The 22,434-nt window shown below is 35.4% G+C and overlaps 1 protein-coding gene across 1 annotated transcript; it reads left to right on the top strand.

Moving 5' to 3' along the window:
* The first annotated feature begins 680 nt into the window (after window positions 1-680).
* Window positions 681-22,090, top strand: LOC107040693 (nephrin). Its single transcript, XM_015260889.1, has 13 exons — window positions 681-1,828; window positions 6,203-6,335; window positions 7,583-7,788; window positions 8,417-8,527; window positions 8,634-8,837; window positions 10,390-10,686; window positions 12,144-12,274; window positions 12,416-12,569; window positions 15,825-16,121; window positions 17,315-17,635; window positions 19,480-19,767; window positions 20,733-20,842; window positions 21,708-22,090. The coding sequence occupies exons 1-13, from the start codon at window positions 1,705-1,707 to the stop codon at window positions 21,819-21,821; spliced, it is 2,490 nt and encodes an 829-aa protein (XP_015116375.1). The 5' UTR covers window positions 681-1,704; the 3' UTR covers window positions 21,822-22,090.
* Window positions 22,091-22,434: the final 344 nt, after the last annotated feature.

The following is a 22,434-nucleotide window of genomic DNA, read 5'->3' as shown; positions in this document are numbered from 1 at the left end:
ATCCCGCCATCCCGAACCCAAGGAGCTTTAACACCCCCTTCCCCAAACCTCAATTAGCCATCTTAAGCTCATTACCCCCATCCCCCCTGCCCCTCCCCCTCCGCCCTCCGAGAACCCCCAAAAAAATTATTAAAAAATATCTTTCCATTGACAATGCCTCTGGCAGACAAAGCCAAGCCGGAGAGAGGAGTATAAAGCTCTTTTGCGTTGACAAACAGACAGAGCAAAAGGGGTGGCTCCCCAAGAGGAGGGGGGGGGGATTCCTGCAGTGAAACAACCCCCCCCTCCCCCTGCCCCTCACACGTTTCATATAAAAGGGGTGAGTATCAAAAGAGAAAGAGGGAAAACTCTCTCACCCCTTTCCCCATTTCACCCTTCAATAGAGGGTGGGGAGGGGGGAGGGGGATCTAAAGGGGCGGGAGGGGGTGAGATAGGAGTATGCGCTATGGGGGGTTGGTTCGTCTAACGATCGACTCCACGCAGACTCACGGAAACGCCCGAAACGACACAGTGGAACATTCAGACGAGGGGTGGGGGTCGACGAGGGAGAGGGGAAGGGGGCGGGAGGGTGAATGCTTACACGCCGGCGGGAGGGGCGGTGGAGGGGAAGGGGAGAGGATCGGTTGAGCCGGTTTCAGGGGGTTGAGCCGTAGACTACAGTCACACGTATGAGCGTGTGCCAGTGCGCCTGTCGCAGAGTGCAAAGGAACGTTGAAGAGAGAAAAAAAAAACGGGATATTTAGTGGACGGGAATTGGGTAAAAAAGGGTTGGATTGCGGTTTCAGTGGACATAGGCATCGGAGAATGTGCATTTTTTCGGGGATTTGAGGGTTTATTGAGGGACAGTGAGCGGGAGAGTGTCAATGGGGGGTGAGTGAACGGGTTTCAGTGTGAAATAAGAAATTCATCGTCTCGTCAGGGCCGAGAGTCTGTGAATAGATTTTTTAAAATGAATTTCACGTGAGTTTTGTGGTAGGAAAATAAATTGAGGGTTGAATTTGGGGCAGGCTTCTTATAGTCGTTTTTTTTGCAAGTGAAAAGTTTGAGGTTTTGAGGAGAAAATTGCCGCGACTTGTTTTTTATTGTGAAATTAATTGATGTTGAAGGTTGATGTTCAGCTCGGTCGGGAAAAACTTGACTCACTTGACATGTGTATTATGATTGGGGTCACGAACGTGAGGAATGTGAACAGTGGCCCCAAAAGAAGGGGTATAGACACCGAGTAACTGGCCCTTTGAATAATTTAGGAATAAACAAGAGGCCTGCGGGTGAATGAAAATAAATAAATTGCGGTTCGAGTGGGTTGCGTGAAGGAGGGGAATGGATCCACCATTGAGATGCCATCTGAATAGCCGTCGCCTCGGCAGGATGTGGTCCACATCAACGATACAATAAATTCCGAGGAGAGATAACAAAAAAAGCGAGTTTTTGCTTATCAGCGGGTGGAGGGTGGGTGCGAGGGACAGGAAAAAACCGCCATTTCGTCTCTGACACTTTTTTTTCATCTCGGGACGATGACCCCGAGGCCCTTGGAATGACAATAAAGGAGGTGAACTCCCCCGATGGAGACGCTTTGATGATTTAATAAAGGATAAGGACTGGGAAGTTATTTCTTCGATATTTTTTTTTCCCCACATTATTTTCCCGACTTTTTTCGTCTCTTCGGTGACTCAACTGCAATTATCATCTTACTTTGATACTGGAATGGCAGTTGATGATAGGACATTTGCACTCGGAGCAGTGAGAATAATATTATGGGGACTTTATGTCCTTGTTATATTGCTGTGCGTCCATGCTGATGATAATTGGGACAAGGATGAGGATCCTAGTGAGTATTGTTTGTTTATGTTTTTTTTTAACAGATTGAATGTTGTTTATCGTGCTTTTTTGGTTGAGGTTAACGAGGCTGATCATTAGGGGGATTATCCGCTGATCGAAAGTGACTGTACACTGGTGGAAAAAATGAAATTTCACGGACAGTTGAGTAATAATTTTCAGAACAGTGATACTGATGTGATTTAGGGGGAAAAAATCATGAAATTTCAGGGTTGGCTGAAAATTTAGTAAAGTTCCAGAATTTTAAGCGGCATAAAGACGACAATTCCTGATTTTATTTGAAAAAAAAACGATTAAAAACCGATCGTTTTTGCTTCCGAAGGGAAGCATTGTTTTTTTTTCAAATAAAGACGAGAATTCCTCTATTCATTAGAAAAAAAAACAATCGGTTTTTAATCGTTTTTTAAAACATAATTTTGCAAATAATAATTTGAAGAAGAAAACGATCGGTTTTTAATCTTTTTTTTTCGAATAATTTTTCAAATAAAAATTCGAAGAAAAAAACGATTGGTTTTTAATCTTTTTGTTTCAAATCAATTGAGGAATTCTCGTCTTTATACTGCTTAAAAAACAATCGGTTTTTAATCGTATTTTAAAACATAATTTTGCAAATAATAATTTGAAGAAAAAAACGATCGGTTTTCAATCTTTTTTTTTCAAATAATTTTGTCAAAAAATAATTTGAAAAAAACCATCGGTTTTTAATCGTTTTTTCTTTGAATTTCCAATTTAATGTGAATATTCAATGTCAAATTGCATAGAATTTTCAGTGAAATCTGAAATTTCATAATTTTTTCCCCCTAAATCGCAGTCAGTGTCACTGTCCTGAAAATTTCAGATTATATTTACCAGAATTTTTTGGTTTTCTATTTATTTTCAGGAAAAAATGGAACTGAAATTCACAGTTCTCTTTAGTTTCTTCACGAAATTCTGATCTTTCAATTACGAAATTCGTCGAAATTTCAGTGTTAATTATAATTCAATTCGATAAAAATTTTCATAAAGTATACACTGTTAGAAATTTTTTGAAATTTAACTAACAGATGCAGTTGAATTTCCAATATTCTGAATTTGAATCCAATTTCAAACTAAGTTGCTCATGGAACTCCTGATTCATCTTGGAAATTCAATACAATTAAGTCTTTCATGATGAATGATCACTGAATTTTCAAGGACAATTTGGATTTCAAACCTATCGTGACAATTAACCCTGGTCTGGTCACCTGACGGGAAAATGCGACTTTAGTCACCTTCGCGGGAGAATGCCCCCGTGTTATTTAGGCTCCAGCGTTGCCGAATCCACTCTACACTTCCCGGGCGCGTTTAGCGAGTTCCCAGCAACGTCGCGCAACAGGCAATTTCATTTAACACGGGAAAAAATTGTTCACCTGTTGGAAATAATTTTTTTCTCCCAGAGTTAAGGATACAATATTGAAAAAAAAAATACTAGAATTTTCCAGATACTTCAATTGACGGATTCAATTTTTTTCAAATTTTTCCGCTCAACTAGTCGATGGCAAGGTGAATAAAACGACGTGTTGCGGCAATTCCCNAGTTAAGGATACAATATTGAAAAAAAAATACTAGAATTTTCCAGATACTTCAATTGACGGATTCAATTTTTTTCAAATTTTTCCGCTCAACTAGTCGATGGCAAGGTGAATAAAACGACGTGTTGCGGCAATTCCCTCGCATGGTGACCCGTCTAGGGTTAAGCAACACATTCAATTGAATTTTCAACAGCTTGAAAATTCAGAAGAAAATTTTCTTGAATTTTCACGATCTTCAGTAATTTTCATTGTCGTATGAACCTGAGAAATCAAATTTCATTGAATATTCAAGCAAATTGATTGATTTACGAATAACAAGATCAATGGAAATTTCACATAAATTATTCGTTGTTAAAAATTAAAGATTTTTTACTTGAAGTTTAAAGAGTAATTTCCTAACAGTGCACCGAAGATATTAGACAAAATTTTTTAACAGTGTACATAAATGATGACTATTATAATAAAAAAAAGGTTCATTGAACAGAAAATTTTTGAAACTGAAAGAATTCCGATCATTTTTCTGATCTTGATTCGCGTTACTCTACTGCGATAATTCAACATTTCGGGATTATTTGCATTAATTATTTAGAATTTGATGTTGATCAAAAGTGGCTGTACCTGCTGCCGACTATTATAATAAAAAAACCGTTCGTTGAACAGAAAATTTTTGAAACGAGAAAATTCCAATCGCTTGCCTGATCATGATTCAAGTTGTTCTACTGAGATAATTCAACATTTCGCGATGATTTCCATCAATTATTTACGATTTAAGGTTTATCCTTAGGAAAAAGTTTATTATTATCATTGTTCCCATGTTGTTAACAGATAATGTTTATAATATTCCCCAGCTATTGAAAAAAATCCTAACTAGTTGTCCTATACAGTTTAGGAGATAATGAATAATGAAGTGAGGGCTTCCAGCACGCGAGGCATAGGCTAAACTGGGGTTATGGGTCCCCTGAACTCGATTTTTCCATTTTATGAGAAAACAGTTCTTACGATGTTCTTAAAAATAAATCCGTAGTCGATTGATAAATTCCGAATCCGGTGAATTTTTTGTAAAATGTTATAGTATAGTTTCTGCGATATTCAACTCTTTGTTCATTGTTTATTTATGTTGTCATTTTTTTTAAAACAAATTGAATGTGATTCATCGTGTTTTTTCGGTTGAGGCTAACGAGGCCGATCACTAAGGGGATTATCCACTGCTCATTATTAGCAGAACAAGCGATTTCTGATCGAAAGTGGCTGTACCTGCTGCCGACTATTATAATAAAAAAACTGTTCGATAAACAGAAAATTTTTGGAACGAGAAAATTCCAATCGTTTTTCTGATCATGATTCGAGTTGTTCTACTGAGATAATTCAACATTTCGCGATTATTTCCATCAACTATTTACGATTTAAGGTTTATCCTTAGGAAAAAGTTTATTATTATCATTGTTCCCATGTTGTTAACAGATAATGTTTATAATATTCCCCAGTTATTGAAAAAAATCCTAATTAGCTGTACCATATTTGCAATTGACCGTCTGACCCTGATTGGCACTTTCTACTGCTGCTTTCTCTACTTGAAGATGACGGTCTGATCAAGAATTATCGCTTCCACTCGGGGAATTGACTCAAAATCATTATTGATTTTTGTATTGAATTTTCGGGAAAGCCTACCATGATTTTTGGTACTTTGCCGCCTGAACATGATTGATTTTTTCACTGTGGCTACTATTTATTTCCGGAGGGAGTAACAACAATAGTAGCCATAGTAGAACTACTATAGCCTACTAATAATAGGGCGATTATCGCCTACTGATAGTAAAACTACGATCACTTGGCGATAGTAGTATTACTATTGCCTATTAATAGTAGGATTACTATTTTCGGCCAATAGTTTTAATACTATTGCAACCCAACAGTGGTATTACTATTGCCTACTAACAGTAGTATTACTATTGACTACTACTAGTACGGCTGCTATCGCTGACTACTAGTAGCCCTACTATCGTCGACGAATTGTAGTCCCACTATTGCCTACCAATTGTGGTCCTACTATTACCTACTAAAATTAGACTTATTGTTGCCTATTAATAGTTAACCCACTATTGCATGCTAATGTAGGGCTATTATTATCAACTAATAGTGGGGCTATTATTACCAACTAATAGTAGCAATACTATTGTCTATTAATAGTAGGATTACTATTACCTACTGATAGTGAGGCTACTATTACTTACTGATAGTGGGACTACTATTACCTCCTGATAGTGGGACCACTATTACCCATTCATAGTAGTACTACTATGGGCTGCTAATAGTAGGACTGTAACTATGGCCTACTCTACCTATACGTCTGGCCCCGACTGTTTTTTTTTTCAATTTCTTTCATAAAAAATGAAAAATATCTCGAAAAATAAAATTGGCATTGTCTGATCAATCATGAGCTGTTCCACTCAAACAATAAATGCGTGTCTGACCACCACAGGCGTTCTCCACTTGAATTTTATTTCTTTCCTAGCGATGAAGTCGACTTAAATTAAATATTAAAAGATCGCTCAATCTGATGGTTTATCCGTAATGACTCAGCCCACGCTTATTCTTGACTTTTATTCATTAATTACGTGGAACATTCGGGAGAGGATTCGGCGATGTAATTTAAATTTTAAATCTGTTGGTGCGACACTAATGTGAGGGGATTTTTCTCAAGGTCACTGGGGAATATCACGCGGTTTTAGGCTTCATATTACTGCGACTGAAGTTGAGAAGTAATTTTCGCCGGAGTTTCTCCCCTCAGTATTTCACGACTTTTTTTTGTGTTTTAGTACCCACATCGGAGGTCAACGCTGTTCTTGGTGGATCGGCACAACTTCCGTGCAATATCGAGCCCGAGAAGAGGGGCGACGGGGTCTACATGGTGCTGTGGTTTCGTAATAATTCCGTCAAACCCATTTACAGGTAATTTTACGGTTGATTCGGGCTGATTGGATTCTGGAGAGCAGTGAAATTTTATAAGTCCAATTTCACGTTCTGGGGGGATTGTATTGGGTACGAGGGACTTTGGCTGGAAATTGCCCTGAATTTTTCAACAAAATTTATTTAAATATTTTCTTGGAGAATCAGCACTTAGCGAAGTAATCGAAGCTTTGTGAAATATCCAGTTTTAGCAGGGACGAAGGCCTATGGGGGCGACTGTCAGAGATTTTTTTTTGTAGCTCGTAAAATTTCTAACGAGAGCGTCTTTAGTTTTTTACGCAAAATCAATATTTAACGAGAAATGCTTTCCATTTTCTATGAAAAACACGTTCATTCATTTTTGTAAATGTTACAATCTTTAAGAATATCCTTTCATTTGTTTTTAAATCCATATTTAACGGAACAATCGAAGCTTTCGATTTTTTCGTTATCCATTATTCCAGTGACGAAATGCTTCTAAAAAATCTCATAATGTCATAACTAGGGCCCGGAACTTGTGATTACGATTGTCAATAACAATTGAATGATTGTTGATAACAATGGTAATCACATGAAGTTCCGGGCCCTGGGCATAACTTTTTAGAAATTTTTTTCATTGATTTTAATTAATAAATTTGATGACTGAAATGGTTGAATGTGCAGTGGGGTCTGCACGAAATTGTAAAAGACAGTTGGATATCCTTAACTGAGGACTTTCTTAACTAGACTTGGTGCACTGGGCCATAAACATTTGTTCAAGCTGATGAAATTTACAAAAATTGTATCGAGACATGTTATTTGGGAACCTGTAATCAACTAGATAAATAACCCACTCTCTCCGTCAATTACTTGCCATCTGTTTCTCTTATTCACTCCAAGATAATTCGAGGCTCGAAAGAAAGGAAATTATGTCAGGAGGGTGAGGAGTAATTAGGAAATGGGTAATGGAAGTGGATTCATCAGCAAGCCAGGAAAATTTCCGGATCCATAAGCTGGTGCAGCTAAATTTTCCTCCCTAATGTATGGACCACGAAGTTTCAAGTGGGCAAAAAAATCGCTTTTTTTAATATCGAGGGGGAATAATAATTTCGTTCAATCGTTTTTCATTAAAAATTTCCTCCCCAATTTGAATAAATTTGTGTTCCTCCCTCAGAGTAATTACACACAAACAATTTGATTGATTAAATTTAATTAAATTTAATTTCATGATCAGAGGGATTGAAGGTCTGAATGACATTCATTCGTTTCAGTATCGACGTCAGAGGGAGATCCTTCCACGAAGCTCGAAATTGGTCAGACAAAGTGGTAAAACCGCGGGCGCGTTTTGTAACAACTCAAAAGCCTGCGGCCCTTGTTCTGGATGGAATACAGCTGGAGGACGAGGGGATCTACAGATGTCGAGTGGACTTTAAAAAATCACCGACGAGAAATTTTCAAGTCAATTTGACTGTCATACGTGAGTTTTTTTATTCATGTCGATTTCATTCGTTTTTTTTTTAAAGGAAGGAGAAACGTGACGAGTTGAATTTGCCGTTTCTATAATTGTTCATTCATCTCGAAAAGCATTGATTTTGAGAGAAAATGTTATAAGACATTTTTTGTGGAGAATTTTCTTTCCTAGACAAAAGGATTTTTGATAGTTTTCTCTAAACTCATGAGTTTTGGAGATATTTGCGAAATCGTTTCTGTCGTTTTGGTTCTAACCAACGGATTTTGGCGCTGATTTTTATATGAAAAAAAGAGGAGGGAGGAAATTAAAGGGAAGAAATTTGTACCAAATGGAGGTTAGAAGTTTGGTAAGGGTCACAAGGGTCAGAATCGCAAGGGCCATGAGGGTCATAAGCTTATTCAACAAAGGGAGGTCCTTTAGTAGAAAAATTATCAAAACGAAAAAAGAACTTTGATAAGGGCCTGACGGCTCGGGATCATAGGATTCTAAAGGGTCACGAGGGTCAAGTGGGTCATGAGGGTCGCGAAGTTTGGAAGGCTCATGAGAAAAAAATCCATTCAAATCGCCTCTCCCATCGGCCCTAACCGTTAATCCACAGATAACCAAACCCCTGAATCTCTCGCAATTGTTCCAGATCCCCCCCGCCAACTGCGAATGTACGACAACTCCGGTCAGCAGATTGACAGCGTGGTGGGTCCTTATCAAGTTGGCGAGGAGTTCGTAGTATCTTGTGAAGTCCGTGGAGGTGAGTTCTGTTATCACTCATCACCCAAAAACTGCTGAGATAACTCTCAACTTTTTTCCTCGTTATCCTCTTTATCCCCTTTTTTCCGTTTTTTTTTTCATCACAGGCAAGCCACCCCCACTCATAACGTGGTTCGTAAATGGGAAACAAGTGGAGGGAAGAGTCGAGAAGAATGAACAGTTCTACATCGTTAGCAAGTACAGGGTGCAGCAATTAAGGAGGGAACACTTGAACACGACTTACAAGTGTCTAGCCACCAATACGGAGCTTGTCGAGCCACTGGAGAAAACTGTTCTCTTGAATGTTTATCGTGAGTCACTTGAACAATGCTTAGTTAATGTTTTTTTATCAATTATTTTATGAATTTTAACAGTCGTCAACTTGTCCTTGTCAATACGTCCGACTAATTATTAACCTTTTCACTTATAAGTTTAGTTTAAAATCTAGTGGGTAATCCAGTGGGTACTACTATGAGTCCCCTTACTACTATTACTATTCATACTAGTAGTAGGAAACAGTAGTGATGGGATTCCTATTATTAATAGGCAAATAGTACTCCTAGTCACATTACTATTTATTTTAGGGACAGCAGTTAGTATAGTAGTTACTATTATTAGTGGATAATAGTGGAATCATGGTAGCTCATTAGTAGTTACATTATTAGGGTCCACTAGCTGCAATAAAACTATTACCTAGTGATAGTAGTTTCGACCTCACGTACTGATATAATTTACCTATTGAAATAATATTTATACTAGTAGGCTATAGTTGTAACAGTACCATTACAATTATAACTATTACCTATTTATAACTATTACACTAGTAGTGCCTACTACTAGTAATAAAACTGTGACCTACTAATGATAGTTGAACTATTATTTACTGATAATAATTTCACTATTACCTCGTAACAGTAGTTCCACCTTCACCTACTGATAGAATTTGCCTACTAATAGAACAATACTAGTAGGTAGTTGTAAGAATACAATCATCACTATAACTATTACCTATTTCAACTATTATTGCCAACTAGTAGTAATATAATTATTGCCTACTAATGTTAGATTCTACTATGATCTACTAATAGTAGTTTTGCTATTACCTAGTAATAGTAGTTCTACCCTCTCGTATTGATATAATTTACCTACTGAAATAATATCTATACTAGGAGGCGATAATTGTAACGATACCATTACAACTATAATTATTATCTATTTGTAACTATTACACTATTATTGACTACTAGTAGTAGTAAAACTATTACCTGCTAATGGGCCAATACTAGCAGGCGGTAGTAGTAACAACACCACTACAACAATAACTATTACCTATTTGTAATGACCTACTAATGATAGTTGAACTATTATTTACTGACAATAATTTCACTATTACCTCGTAATAGTTGTTCCGCCTTCACCTACTGATAGAATTTGCCTACTAATAGAACAATACTAGTAGGCAGTTGTAAGAATACAATAATCACTATAACTATTACCTATTTCAACTATTATTGCCAACTAGTAGTAATAAAACTATTGCCTACTAATGGCAGGTTCTACTATTATCTACTAATAGTAGTTTTGCTATTACCTAGTAATAGTAGTTCCACCCTCTCGTATTGATATAATTTACCTACTGAAATAATATCTATACTAGGAGGCGATAATTGTAACGATACCATTACAACTATAATTATTATCTATTTGTAATTATTACACTATTATTGACTACTATTAGTAGTAAAACTATTACCTGCTAATAGGCCAATACTAGCAGGCAGTAGTAGTAACAACACCACTACAACAATAACTATTACCTATTTATAACTATATCAATTACACAACTATTGGACAATTTAATAGTCAAACCCCTGAGCGTGACGATACTCTCCAAACCAACGATCCTGGAGTCTGAGAAGACATACAATTTAACTTGCGAAGTTGCTGGCTCGCATCCACGTCCAAAAGTAATATGGTTCGAGGGCAAATCGGAATTCACGAATGGACGTATTAAGGAGAGTGGCAATGCTACGGTCGTTTATAGTACACTAAAATTTTCACCAATGCCCGAGGATCATAGCAAACAGGTGAAGTGCAGGGGAGAGAATCCAGTTCTGACTGATGCATACATGGAGGACACTTTTCATTTGAATGTTGTCTGTGAGTAAATTATCAATTTTATTTGTCATTTCCGGAGACCTCTTCCCTTCGGATATGTTCACTGAGTAATTAACAAATATTATAACAAATTAATAATATAATAACAAATGTTATTTATTCATTAATTATCTGATATGATGCTTTATCGTTCATGCGACACATTTCTGCTCCATTAAGGAAATTCTCCGATAACAGAATTAAATAACGGTTTCCGTTGAAATCCATCAATCAATTACTCTTCATTATGTTCCATCAAATTACTATGAGATTTCGTCGATTTTTCAAAGCTACGCCGGTTCAGCGAAGTTTCTAATATATTATTGACTCAGAGGCGACGTTTTGGAGATAGAATTGGCACTTTACCATTTTCATTGATTAATTAATCTGGCGATCAGATTAAGACGACAGAATTAACTTTTGCTTTAGTAATTGATTCGCCTTTTTTTCTAGCCCATAAAATCTCTTTATTGAAAATGTCCCGAGGCTTTCTGAACCTACTAGTTTCTTACATGTTTCCATACGTCTTCTTTTTGGTGAATATCTACAGTAGGCTCATTGGAAAAGTCTGAGGATCTTATTTTAGCTCATTCCATTGTTTGCAAAACATATTCAACAACTTTTTCTGGTGAACCTACTAGTATTCCTACTATTTGCGAAATACTATTAAGTGCAATGATTTGCCATTCTGTTAATACCGTTATCTTCTATTTCGTAAAAATCTCTGAAAATAATAGGTTCTTGAAGAAGAATCAAAAAGCCTATTTTGTAGCCGACAAAATTTTTTACAAAAAAATTCTCCTGACAGTTCTCTGAACCTACTAGAAGCCCCAAAATATTTTCGATACTCGTAGGCTCGTGAAAACCTTGTTTTCTCGTCCATTAAATTTTTTTTGAGAAGTGTCCGACGACATGTTTTGAACCTACTAAATCTCTTACTATTCTAACGGCCTGAACCTATTAGTTCTTCAGATATTCCGAAGTTCCTCCGTGCTATCATTTTTCATCCTATTAATACCTGCTACTCCGTTAAAATCGCCAAAAATAATAGGTTTATGAAGAAAATTAAAAGACCTATTTTGTGCCCCACAAAATTCTCTATAACAAGACTCTCCTGGCATTTCTTTGAACCTACTAGAAGTCCGAAAATATCTTCGATACTCGTACGCTCGGTAAACCTTGTTTTTTAGGCCATTCAATTTTTTCTGAGAAGTGTCTGACGACATATGCCCTGAACCTACTAGTTTGCCTATTATCATTCCCTCCTATTTCATAAATATCTCCGAAAATAAGAGGTTTATAAAAAAAATCATAAGACCTATTTTGTAGCATACAAAATTCTCTACAAAAAGTATTTTCTGACATTTTCCTCTAAACCTACTCGCAACCTCGCTATTCGCCAAATGAAAAAAAATGCCTCGATCTTCCTCAAAGAAATAATCAAATTGATGTTTATTCAGTCCCCCCAAAGGTTGAACTGGAAATAGGAAACACTCTGAATGCTCAAAATATCAAAGAAGAGGACGACGTTTATTTCGAGTGCAAAGTACGTGCGAATCCCGAGCATCACAGGATAACATGGCGACACAACGTAAGTGAAAAAAACGGAGATTATTAGTGTCCCACATGGACCATCAGTCACCTGACAATTACCCAAGTCTTTCAATTATTACCACATCCTCGCCTCGATTAAATGATAATCCGAATTACCTCGATTTCTGTTATAAAACAGGGTCATGTTCTTATACAAAAAGCAGGAATAGTCATGAGCTCACAAAATCTCGTACTGCAGAAAATAAATCGTGATAATGGGGGCAATTATACGTGTCTCGCTAGTAATGACAGGGGTGAGACGAGCTCTGCCGTTGTTCCACTTCGAGTAAAGTGTAAGTAATTATCAATTCGGGGGTCATTAATTAATGAACTTCTGCTTGCAATAGAATATTTAGAAATTTTATTTCATCTCTGGTAATTTGATTTCGAGAGTTAATTGAATAGGTGAAATAAGTTGCGTTGTTCGACAAATTAATTATTCAGGGAGTGATCATGTAATATCACTCGCTAAATAATTAATTTGTAATTAATTTACATCGACAAATTAATTATTTATGGAGTGAGCATGTAATATCTCGTTGAATATTAAATAACATTGGGAATCAGTGGCTTCAGCGGAAGATATAAAGGAGAGACTTCCTTTACTAGACGTTCAATTTTTTTATCTGAGAGATTCAACACAGAATTTAATATTCCAAGTTATTATGAATTCGAGGGTCACTAATTAATAGTCTAATTGATGAAGTAATTAATGAACTGCTATGTCTCTGTATTATAAAAATCCAAATCGACTTCTGGTGATACAAATTTGGCACTTGAAATTAAGACTCCATAATTAAGGGCCACAAGGGTTAAAATAAGGGTCACGAGGGTCATAATAAGGGCCATAAGGGTCAAAATAAGGGTTGCAGGGGTCAGATTAAGGTTCATGAGGGTTAGAATAAGGGTAAGAATAAGGGTGAAAATAAGGGTCACAAGGGTCAGATTAAGGGTCATATGGGACAGATTAAGGGTCACGACCTTTCGTGACCCTTCTCGTGAGAGGTATAATGAGGGCCCGAATGAGGGTAACGAGGGTCAGATTAAGGGTCACAAAACTGAGTAACGATCACAGCGTCAGATTAAGGGCCAGACTAAAAATCACAAGGGTCAGATAAAGGTCAGATTAGAGGTCACAAGGGCCAGAATAAGGGTCAGATTAAAGGTCCAAATAAGGATCAGACTAAATGTCCCAAGGGTCAGAATCAGGGTTCAAATAAGGGTCAGACTAAAGGTCACAAGGGTCAGAATAAGGGTCCAAATCAGGGTCAGATTGAAGGTCATAAGGGTCAGAGTAAGGGTCCAAATAAAGATCAGATTAAGGATCACAAGTGGTATAATGAGGGTTACGAGGGTCAGATTAAGGGCCACAAGGGTCAGAATAAGGATCATTCGGGTCACACGTGGATCCTATGAGGGTTATATAGGGGTTGGCGAGCGGAGCCCCTTAGTTTGCAGTTAAATATTTTGAAATAGAATGCAACTAATTTTATTTCATTTCTATTGAGTCGATTTAGTCATTCGAGTGGGTATTTAATTTTTACAATTACTTGAATAATTGAAATTAATTGTACTGCTCGGTAAATTAATTACTCAGGGAGTGCGCGTGCCGTATCTCGGTCAATATTAAATTATATTGGAGATAACTGGCTTTACAGGTGAATATTAGAAACAGTTTTTTTTAGATATTGAATTTATGGTTGGAGAAATCCGATATAGGATTCGATATTCAAAGCCGAAATAAAGCGGTTCAGGGGTTGGTAATTCAGGGGTTGGTAATTAATAAACTCTGACTGCAACTAATTTTCTTTTATTTCTGTTGATGCGATTTAGCCACTTGAGCGGGCGTTTATTTTAAAAACAACTTGAATAATGGAAATGGACAGAAAAATTTCAAATAAATATTTTCATTTAATTCAATTCATTTTTCTCGCTGGCTGTAACTTGAATAATTGAAATTGAGTCTATTGCTCGACAAATTAATTATTCGGGGAGCGATCATATCATATCTCATTGGAGATTGAATTATCTCGAGAATGATTCGCTTGACAGTAAAATTCAAGAGTTACTAATTAATTCGCTCGCAGTTGCGATAAAATACGAAGAAAATTGATACGTCAAAATGGAATTCAGTTCGTTCGAGATGATGTAGTCACCTGTCACTCAATTTGAAAGATTATTCGCGCAATTTAAATAGATTGAATTATTTAAAAACTTTAATATTTAGTGGTTGATAGTGACTAGGCAAATTGATTGCACTATTCTACAAATCAATTAATCAGGGAGTGATCATGTCATATCTCATTGGAGATTGAATTATCTTGAGAATGATTCGCTTGAGAGTAACATATTGAGAGGTTTTTTGTCGATAAAATTTTTTTTCCATTGGAAAAGTCGAGCAGTTTAAGAGGATAGAATTATTTTAAAACTTCAATATTTAGTGGCTGCTAATGCCATGGCATGACAAATTAATTAATTTATTAGTATTGTTCTACAAATTAATCACAATAAAAAAATTAATAACTTGAATTATTAATTTTTTTTATTGTTGGAAAATAATTTTTCCATTGGAAAAGCCGAGCAGTTGTCACTAATTCAGTAATTACTAATTAATGCACTTTCGTTGGCGATAAAATCTGAAGAAATTCGATACTCCAAAATTGGATTCATTTCTTTCGACATGATATAGTCACTTGTCACCCCATTTGAAAAATTCGAGTAATTCAAATGGATAGAATTATACAAATTCACAATTGAGTGTTCGGTAATGGCATGGGTCGTTGGATATTTAATTACTGAAGTTGAGTCTCGCCAGAGGGATATGACGAGACGAGTTGTCATTAGAAATAAAATTAAAAATGCTTAAAAAGTTCTCCTTTATAAAATCACTCGGGGTCAATGCATAATTAAAAGAGACATACATCGAGAGACGAACGTCTCATCTGGGCTGCCAGTTTGGTATATACATATATATCCGATGACCCATAATTCAATAAATCATAATTAAATTCAATCAAGAAGTGACGTTAGGAACGTTGCTAATATTAGTAATTTTCAGATGAGTTTATTCAATTACATTTTGAATTCTTCATAGGATTTTTTTGAGAAAATCCCTTAGGATATAGGGAATCCTGTCTAGAAAATCTTATAGGAAATCCTATAGGATATGCTATAGAAAATCCTATCTGGAGAATCCTATACGAAACGTTTGAATTGTCCATAAGATTTCCTTGAGGAAATTCCATATAAGCTACAGGAAATCCTATCGAAAATGTTTGAATGCTCCATAGGATTTCCCATAAAAAATCCTATAGGATACGCTATAGGATATGCCATAGGAATTGAATTGTAATTATGATTAAAATCATATTCAGCGAGCAAAGGAATTAAAACATGAGCAAATCATCTATTCTAATACGAAAATTTAACAGCTGATAAATTGGGTCATATCATTCTCCTCGGTCGTATGTTTTTTTGCAACGAGCATGATTATAACAATTAATTGAACAAAGGAACATCGAGTCTGACAGGAAATCTTGTAATTTCAGTTGCCCCAGTCTGTAAAACTAAAGAAGTGACGATAATTGGAGCGTCGTTAGACGAATCAGTGAAGATAAGGTGTGAAGTGGAGGCTGATCCAAGCGAAGTTGACTTTGTCTGGGAATTTAACAACAGCGGTGAGAACTTCGAGCTTGGGCCAGCCAAGTTCGATGGAAATAATGGAACTATGAGTGAATTCATTTATACCCCCATGTCAGAGAGAGATTATGGGGCACTCACGTGTTCAGGCAGGAATACCATTGGCAAACAAAAGATTCCGTGTGTTTATCAAGTCATTCCCGCAGGTATTGATCTCTTTTTAATTGATAAATCCTTTGTTCAATGATTTTAAACGTCAAAAACAATTAAAAATAATTTTTTTCTCCATAAATAAATAAATAATTAATAGATCATTCATCAAGTGAAATAAAAATAATTTTTATCATCGAAACAACCATATTTCATCAATCTCAAACATTCAAACTAATTTAAGACAATTTTTATTATTTAAAAAAATATTTAAAAAAATAAAAAAGATTGATATTTTCACACAAAATGGATCACATTTGCTTCTAGTGTTATGTTTTCTGACTTCTCTAGTGAACTTTAATAAACTAAACTATATGAAACAATTTACACAATTATATTCATCAATACAAGAATAATTTCATCGTTTCTGTCCCATTAAAAAGATATTTAAAAAACTAATAATAAAAACTCTCTCCCAAAATGACTATAAATATCGACCTCATAATTCTTCTTATACTTCAATTTTATTGTCTTTTAGAATTGAACGATTATAGTTCAAGAGGTTCATAATTTCAGAGATATTTGCAAAATAAATCAATTTCCCTGATTTTTTAGATCAAAACAGATGATTATAAAATACAGTCTAGAGTGTTTATCAAATATCTTCGACACTAGTAAATTCTATTGGATTTCTGAAATGTTCAATAGAAAATATTCTATAGAAAAAGCCGATAGAATGGGATTTTTCTACAGAATTTTCTCGGCTTGAATTTTCTAAGTTTTTTTGTTCGAATTTCTTTATGAGAAGAAAAGAAAAATAGAATGAAAAAAACTCGAGCCAAGGAAATTCTATAGAAAATATCTCAATACAATGAATTTTATAAAAAATCCATTTCTATTGACTTTTTCTAAAAAATATTTAATTATTGACTATAATAATAATAATAATAATAATAATAATAATAATAATAATAATAATTTTGATTATTGGTTTTTTTTTTTTTTTAATTTTAAAAAAATATTTTTTCTATTTCAATTAAAATAAAAAAAAATATGAACATTTCAATAGAAATCCCCTAAAAATTAAACGAAAAAAATAAAACAATTGTTTTCATTAAAACACCAATAATTTCATCAATCTCAAATGAAAAAAAAAATTAAAAAATGATAATAAAATCTCTCCTCCAAAATGCCTATAAATATTGACCTCATAATTCTTCTCACACTTCAATTTTATTATCTTTCAAAGTTAAACCAAGTCCCCTGAACAACTGCACGATAAAAGCCTCATTGAATCAGAGCTCCGAGATCCTCGAGATTGAGTGTGTACCTGGTTACGATGGTGGTCTTAAGCAGGAGTTTCGCCTCGAGGCTTGGGAGGCAGGCACCAGGATACTTCGTGTTAATACAACGAGTATTTTCCCCGAGTCACCCCTATTCCGCATACCCATTGCTGATCTCCTACCAGCAACTCACTTTTATCTGATCGCTTATGCTGTTAATGCCAAGGGAAGAAGCGAGGTATCATTGCTGGAGGATATTATGCTGAGGGACTCGGGCAAACAGACTGGTAATTAATCAAAAAATTATACTCATTTCTCTTCCTCATTTGGCTCACTCCATCCCTCATTTTTTGGGGCTCTTTGCTTCTCTGGTGGATCATTGTTTGTGAAAGTTGGACGAGTTTTTCATGACTGGTGGCATCATTTTCGGAGATGATGTGTCTCCCCTCGTGCCGGGAGATAATTATTCTTCGGTAATTAATCATCTTCAGGTAGATTTCCTGGGGGTCGTTGAGATATGAAGGATGAAAATTTTTTTGATAACCGAGGAATTATTGTATGAGGTATTCCATGCCGAATTAGTCAACGGCGGACCCTCAACCTTTTGGGAATTGATCTCGATTTTTTCTACGGTTGGGGGGCTAGAAAAACTAGCTCTCAATTTTTTTCAGATTTTTTATCATCAATTTTTTATGATTTTTTCTGTGTTTTTTCGTTCTTTTTTCAATAACTCGGGGTCTATTCAGTCGATTTCAATTTGCGGTGGCTCAAAATTTTCCATTTTCTACCATCTATGAGAAGATTTTCGCTGATTTTTTTTCTCAATCCCTAGGTGCTCATAATACCAAATTAAATAAATAAAAAAGAATTGAAAAACTTGAATTTTCAAAATTATGTCGTCTTCTATTTTTCTCATCTTTTTTTACTAACTCTTGTGATCAAAACATGTATTTTGAGTTATCATACAAGTTGGGTTTCGTCCTGGATCTATTTTATTTTTATTTCGAGGGAAATCTTGCAGTTGAATCTTGTATTCATCTTCAAGAAGACATTGATTTCGTTCATTTTCAGAATTTCTATAAAACTAATAGGTTTAGGTAAAAATGGTAAAAGATATTTTTTGTGGGAGACAAAATTCTCCAAAAAATGGTTTTATGACATTTTCTGATGAATCTACTTGCTTTGGAGATATAAAATATTTTGATGTGTTAATTAATCATCTTCAGGTATTTCTTAGGGGTCGTTGAGATACGAAGGACGGAAATTTTTTTGATAGCTGAGGAATTATTATATGTATTATTATAATTATAATTACGATCATCACGATTTACTGTGGGAGGACAAGGGAGTTGATTTTATTTGCAAATGTGTAGTTATTTTACTCGTAAATATTCCTGAAGTAATTTGCATTTGAATTTTCTATTCACCTTCTTTTTAAAGAGACATTGATTTTGTTTATTTTGGGAATTTCCATAAAACTAATAGGTTTCGGGAAAAATGGCAAAAGATATTTTTTGTGAGAGAGAAAATTCTCCACAAAAATGGTTTTATGACATTTTCCGATTAATCTACTTGTTTCGGAGGTGTTCAGTGGGCTTTGGATGAGTTTTGGTATTATTGTTGGGGATGATGTATCTCTTCTCGTGTGGGGAGATAATTATTTTTGGGTAATTAATCATGTTCAGGTATATCTCTTGGGGATGATTGGAATATGAACGTTGGAAATTCTTCGTTTCTCGACTGTTTCATTTCACCCCTCTCTCCCCAATGGTTATCAAATTTTTTTATGAAAAGCTAAGATTTTTTTTGCCATCTGTAAATACCTCGAAAGCTACTAGGTTTAAGGAAAAATGTTAATGCTATTCCGCAGCCAGTGAAATTTCCGACTGAAACCCCGTGTGAATCCACTTTCGATCAATACTTCAGACGACCGAATTCAGGGGTTGAAATTGTTTTTTAATGACGTATCTGGAGTTGAAACGATGAAAGGATCTCCAGAAAGGTTATCCGGCTTTTCCAGGGGGAATTTTTCTGGTCATTTGATGCAATAATTCTTGAGACAACGGTTCAAAAAATTCATCTCAATTGACTATGATTATTATCCTGTCAATTATAATTTGTAAACTTGTAGAGAGTGGAGTGAGCTTCGTTCCCCTGGTGCTTCTGCTAATCGGATCACTCATGGCGCTGGGGATAACAGTTCTGTCTGTCATGCTGATGATGTACAGGAGACGGGGTACGACGTCTCCTGTTCATGTCGAGCCTTACATGAAGCAGCCGATAATCAGTCCACCTGACTCGAGAAACAATTCCATGCTAGATGTAACGCATGGGGATCACACGTATTTCGTGGAGTATACGTTGAAACAGGTGGGGGATTATGGGCTCAATCAGCCGGATATCATTCAATCACCTCAAGGTAATTTATTTTCATTGATTATTTTTCTCACTCGGATTTCAGCCAATCAGAGCGCAGTACTTGAGGCTGTCAAACAGTTTTATTTCGGAAATTTCTAAAAAATTAGACTAGGGTTAAAAGTGCGAAGCACGAGGGATTTTTCTGCAAAATTTGACACAATCGTTCCTAGGCAACGAAGCTATCGGAAAATATCCGATAATTTTAAAGCACTAGTGGTATTACTACTGAAAAACAAAATTAATGGACTGATTAATTTCTTTGCAAAACCTAGCGAATTCAATAGACAATTTTATTAGATTTATTTTGAAAATTCTAGTAGTTTTTGGAAGATTCTATCGAGACATTGCGTAGCTTTACTGCGCGATTTTTATGGAGAATGGACAGTAATAATTTTGTTATAGAAAAAAATCATTTAAATTTGATCTTTCTGTACAACTTTTTTTATTGAGACATTTTCTGTAGGAATTTCTGGACATTAATTCGAAGTTTTTTCCGTTCTAATTCTGTTCCATTTTCATTTAAAAAATCAGACAAAAAACTTGGAAAATTTGAGCTATTGAATTCTATTGAAATTCAATGAATTTCTAATGAACTAATAAAAAGTCTCATAGAATTCTCATAGAATTTTATAGCCAATTCATTCTACGAAATCTCTCGAACGTGGGACCTTAGGAGTAAAAAAAAACGACTGAAATGCGGGGAAAACTTGGGAAAAAATCAAACAGAAAAACTTGGAAATTCTGAGCTATCAAATTCCATTGAAATTCAATCAATTTGTAATAAACCAATTTTTTGTTTTATTTATTGGCTATAAAATTCGTTAGTTTTTTCTATCAAATCTTGGGAGTAAAAAAATGGACGAAAATACAGGAAAAACTCTTGAAAAAATCAGACAAAAAAACTTGGAAAATTTGAGCTATCGAATTCTACTAAAATTGTTCTTCCGGTGTTTTTTCTTTCTCTAGATCAAGAGAAGGTGAAACGTGAACCCCAACTGTTCTTACCAGTGAGGCCTGATACGTTATTTGCTCCATACGACCTACATAAACAAGGCCTTCAGACAAACAAGTGTAGTGTAAGTAAATTTTTTTATTTGAGTGAAGTGGTGATGCTTCAATATTTTATACTTTGGGAATTGGGGAATGGGACAAATGGAGCAGACGAAGCGCGCTAGTTTATCAACTCGGGCCTTAGTTTGAAATAAAATAGTATTTTATATATTCTTGCACAACTCGACTGTTTTGACAAATATAAATTATAAAAATTCATTTTGCACAATGAAGACCCTATAACCTGACCCTTAACCCTCTTACCTTAAGGGGGTATAGAAAATCCTGTGAAAAATCCTATAGGAAATGTTCAAGTTCTTTATAGGCATCATTTTTTCATCTCTATACTATAAAAATCTAAATCGACTTCTGGTGATGAAAATGTGGTACTCGAAATTAAGACTCCAATATTAAGGGTTAGATATGAAGGATCCGAAACTAAGGGTCACAAGGGTTAAATAAAGGTTACGAGGGTTATAATGGGGAACAGAATAAGGGTCACGAGGATTATAATGAGGGTCAGATTAAGGGTCACAAAGGTCAGGTCAAGGGTCACAAGGGTCAGGTTAAGGGTCACAAGGGTCAAAATAAAGGTCAGAAATGAAGGTATCTTATAAAAACCCAAATCAATTTCTGGTGATGAAAATTTAGTACTCGAAATTAAGACTCCAAAATTAAGGGTCAGAAACTAAGGGTCAAAATAAGGGTCACGAGGGTTTTAAGGACGGTCAGAATAAGGGCCACGAGGGTTATAATGAGGGTCAGTTTAAGGGTCACAAGGGTCAAAATAAGGGTCACAAGGGTCATGGGGATCAAAATAAGGGTTAGGGGGTCTGAATATTTTCCACAAATGAATTTCACCCAATTAATTCCCCTCAATTGTTCTTCCAGTTGAATCCATTTTCTACGAAATCATGGGAACCCATAAGCTTCAAGGCAGATCGCAACTTGATGAAAGAAATAATAATCGCCAATTCAATACCCGGTCCAGAGAGCTGCGTATAAAGTATTTGTATTCTAATAAAAAAGATTATTTGATAAATAAATGAACCATCGAAATCGCATCAACGCATAAACGAGACATATCAGTATAGCTGACATAATCGACACGGAGATTATCACTCATTCATACGTGGACTGTCTACATTGTTTTTTAACTGGAAAAACGACACGATTACGTGAGGAATTAAATTGTCATGGGCTGAGGGCGAAATTGGTGTTTTTGGTGACCAATGAGTGAATGCCCTTTTTTTCAATAAAGAGATGAAAACGAAGATCTTTGTTGATACATATTTTATAAAAATCCATACAATAATCCTTCATTATCATTATCATCATTTAATACTATTAAGCGAAGACAGTCCCTTCGATTATTTAAATGCACTCCCATTATTTTTCCATAATTCAATTGAACAATAGAAATATTGGCCGAAGGGATGAATTAATAAATCACGAATGGTTTCATTTGAAATTTATTTTTGGTAATTATGCTTCAATTCTCGATTTTAGAAATGTCACGAGACGATTCTCTCAATTTTGCTATTCATTACAAAGATAATTATGCAATTATCTTGTTGATTAAAGAGTCATAAGAGTTGAGAAAAAACAATTGACATGA

The sequence above is a fragment of the Diachasma alloeum genome, unplaced genomic scaffold (assembly GCF_001412515.2).
Source record: "Diachasma alloeum isolate Michigan unplaced genomic scaffold, Dall2.0 Dall_scaffold_00340, whole genome shotgun sequence".
NCBI classification, from domain to species: Eukaryota; Metazoa; Arthropoda; class Insecta; order Hymenoptera; family Braconidae; genus Diachasma; species Diachasma alloeum.
This window is presented reverse-complemented; position numbering and strand designations above follow the sequence as displayed.

What these genes read in the sequence shown, in the direction of transcription:
- LOC107040693 (XM_015260889.1), top strand. Translation starts at nt 1,705, where the DNA reads ATGGCAGTTGATGATAGGACATTTGCACTCGGAGCAGTGAGAATAATA. An exon ending in AGTCAATTTGACTGTCATAC is followed by an intron (nt 7,789 to 8,416) that starts GTGAGTTTTTTT and finishes CAATTGTTCCAG; the next exon opens with ATCCCCCCCGCCAACTGCGA. An exon ending in TGTTCTCTTGAATGTTTATC is followed by an intron (nt 8,838 to 10,389) that starts GTGAGTCACTTG and finishes ACAATTTAATAG; the next exon opens with TCAAACCCCTGAGCGTGACG.